Source organism: Rutidosis leptorrhynchoides, chromosome 9 (assembly GCF_046630445.1).
Source record: "Rutidosis leptorrhynchoides isolate AG116_Rl617_1_P2 chromosome 9, CSIRO_AGI_Rlap_v1, whole genome shotgun sequence".
In the NCBI taxonomy this organism is placed as follows: Eukaryota; Viridiplantae; Streptophyta; class Magnoliopsida; order Asterales; family Asteraceae; genus Rutidosis; species Rutidosis leptorrhynchoides.
Genome location: NC_092341.1, coordinates 230,801,305 through 230,803,362, shown reverse-complemented (window position 1 = coordinate 230,803,362; position 2,058 = coordinate 230,801,305). Strand labels below are relative to the sequence as shown.

At 36.1% G+C, this 2,058-nt stretch overlaps 1 protein-coding gene across 1 annotated transcript; it reads right to left on the bottom strand.

Moving 5' to 3' along the window:
* Positions 1 to 331: 331 nt before the first annotated feature.
* On the bottom strand, positions 332 to 1,066 carry LOC139868571 (secreted RxLR effector protein 161-like). The gene has a single exon (XM_071856906.1). It carries the CDS (start codon positions 1,064 to 1,066, stop codon positions 332 to 334), a length of 735 nt encoding a protein of 244 aa, XP_071713007.1.
* Positions 1,067 to 2,058: the final 992 nt, after the last annotated feature.

The following is a 2,058-nucleotide window of genomic DNA, read 5'->3' as shown; positions in this document are numbered from 1 at the left end:
TTACTCATATATTTAAGTGATTCATGCAAGAAATAAATGTTCCTATGATTTTGAAAAGAATATAATCAATCTAGTAAAATTGGAAATAACTTTTAGGTGTTTACCTTAAAGAGAATTGAAAGAGTATGGACCACTTTTTGAACAGTACTTGAAGGTAAGACAAAAGTAAAATCAGAAATTCAGTGGTTGGGGTTTAAGGAAGAGATGTGGTTGGTGGAAAAGTTGTTTGGATATTAAAGGAGTTGCATAAAAGACAAAGAAATTCGTCAGACATCAGGCGGCTCTCAACACGGTCGACCGTGGTTCGACCGTGCGTGATCAGGATAGGATTTTATGGAGTATGTTCCATCATTCCTAACCCATTCCTAAACAAGTTATAGGTTTTCTTTTTAAGGGGCTTTGTGAATATGTCAGCTATGTTTTCCGCAGATTCTACCTTATCTATCACAATATTACCATTTTGCACGTGGTCACGAAGGAAATGATGCCTAATGTCTATGTGTTTAGTCCTAGAGTGTAATATTTGATTTTTCGATAGGTCTATAGCACTTTTGTTATCACAACATATGGGTATTTCGGATGAGATGATACCGTAATCGAGGGAGGTTTGCTTCATCCATAGTACTTGTGCGCATGCTCTTTCCATAGCTACATATTCGGCTTCAGTGGTAGATAATGCAATGGACGTTTGCTTCTTCGAGAACCATGAAGTTAGGCAAAGACCCACGAATGCGCATACTCCACTTGTGCTTTTTCTATCAATCATTGATCCTCCGTGATCGGAATTCGCAAAGCACATAATATCAACTCCGGTGAACTTTGGATACCATAACCCAAGATGCATTGTCCCTTTTAAGTATATAAAAATTCTTTTGACGGCCTCAACGTGTGATATCTTTGGTTTTTTTTGAAATCTTGAACATAAGCACATACTAAACATGATATCGGGCCGACTTGCCGTTAAGTATAGAAGGGATCCAATCATTTCCCTATATTTTGTACTATCGAACGGTTCTCCTTCCCCTTCCAAGGTGAGTTTTACATTTGTTGCCATTGGAGTCGCCATTGGTTTTGAGTTCCCCATTCCAAATTTTTTGATCATTTCATGAATGTATTTTTGTTGATTGATGAATGTTCCATCTTCTAGTTGCTTGATTTGTAGTCCTAGAAAGAACTTGAGTTCACCCATCATGCTTATTTCCAACTCATCATGCATTAACTTAGAAAACTAATTGCTAAGAGATTCGTTAGTAGAACCAAATACAATATCATCAACATATATTTGAACTATAACTAAATCCTTTTCATACCTTTTGATAAAGAGTGTATTATCAATTTTTCCCATTTCATACCCATTATTTATCAAGAAGGTTCTAAGTCTTTCATACCATGCTCTAGGGGCTTGTTTAAGTCCATAGAAAGCCTTTTTAAGTTTAAAAACGTGATAAGGTTTTTCGAAATCTTCAAACCCCGGAGGTTGTGACACATAAACTTCTTCATTTATGACACCATTTAAAAAGGCACTTTTGACATCCATTTGATAGAGTTTGAATTTATTGGCATACGCATAAGCAAGAAGTATTCTTATTGATTCTAGCCTAGCGACGGAAGCAAATGTTTCATCATAAATAATTCCCTCTTGTTGGCTATATCTTTGTGCAACTAGTCTAGCTTTGTTTCTAACTACGTTTCCATCTTCATCTAGTTTATTTCTATACACCCATTTTGTACCTATGATATTGCTCTCACTAGGTAAGGGAACCAAATCCCATACATCGCTCATTTGGAATTGATTTAATTCCTCTTGCATAGCTTCCACCCAACTTTCATCTAATAGGTCTTCTTTAACATTTTTGGGTTCTATTTGGGAGATAAAAGCATAGTTGGCAGTTAGGTTGGATGCTTGTGATCTAGTGGTTCTAGTGTTGATGTCTCCTATGACTTAATCTATAGGATGATCCTTTATATGTTTAATATCGATCGAATATGCTAAGTTATCCTTACTTGGTTTCAAATGAGATCCATCCTCATTGGTGTCATTGAACTCGATTTGAGTTG

What these genes read in the sequence shown, in the direction of transcription:
- LOC139868571 (XM_071856906.1), bottom strand. Translation starts at nt 1,066, where the DNA reads ATGGCGACTCCAATGGCAACAAATGTAAAACTCACCTTGGAAGGGGAA.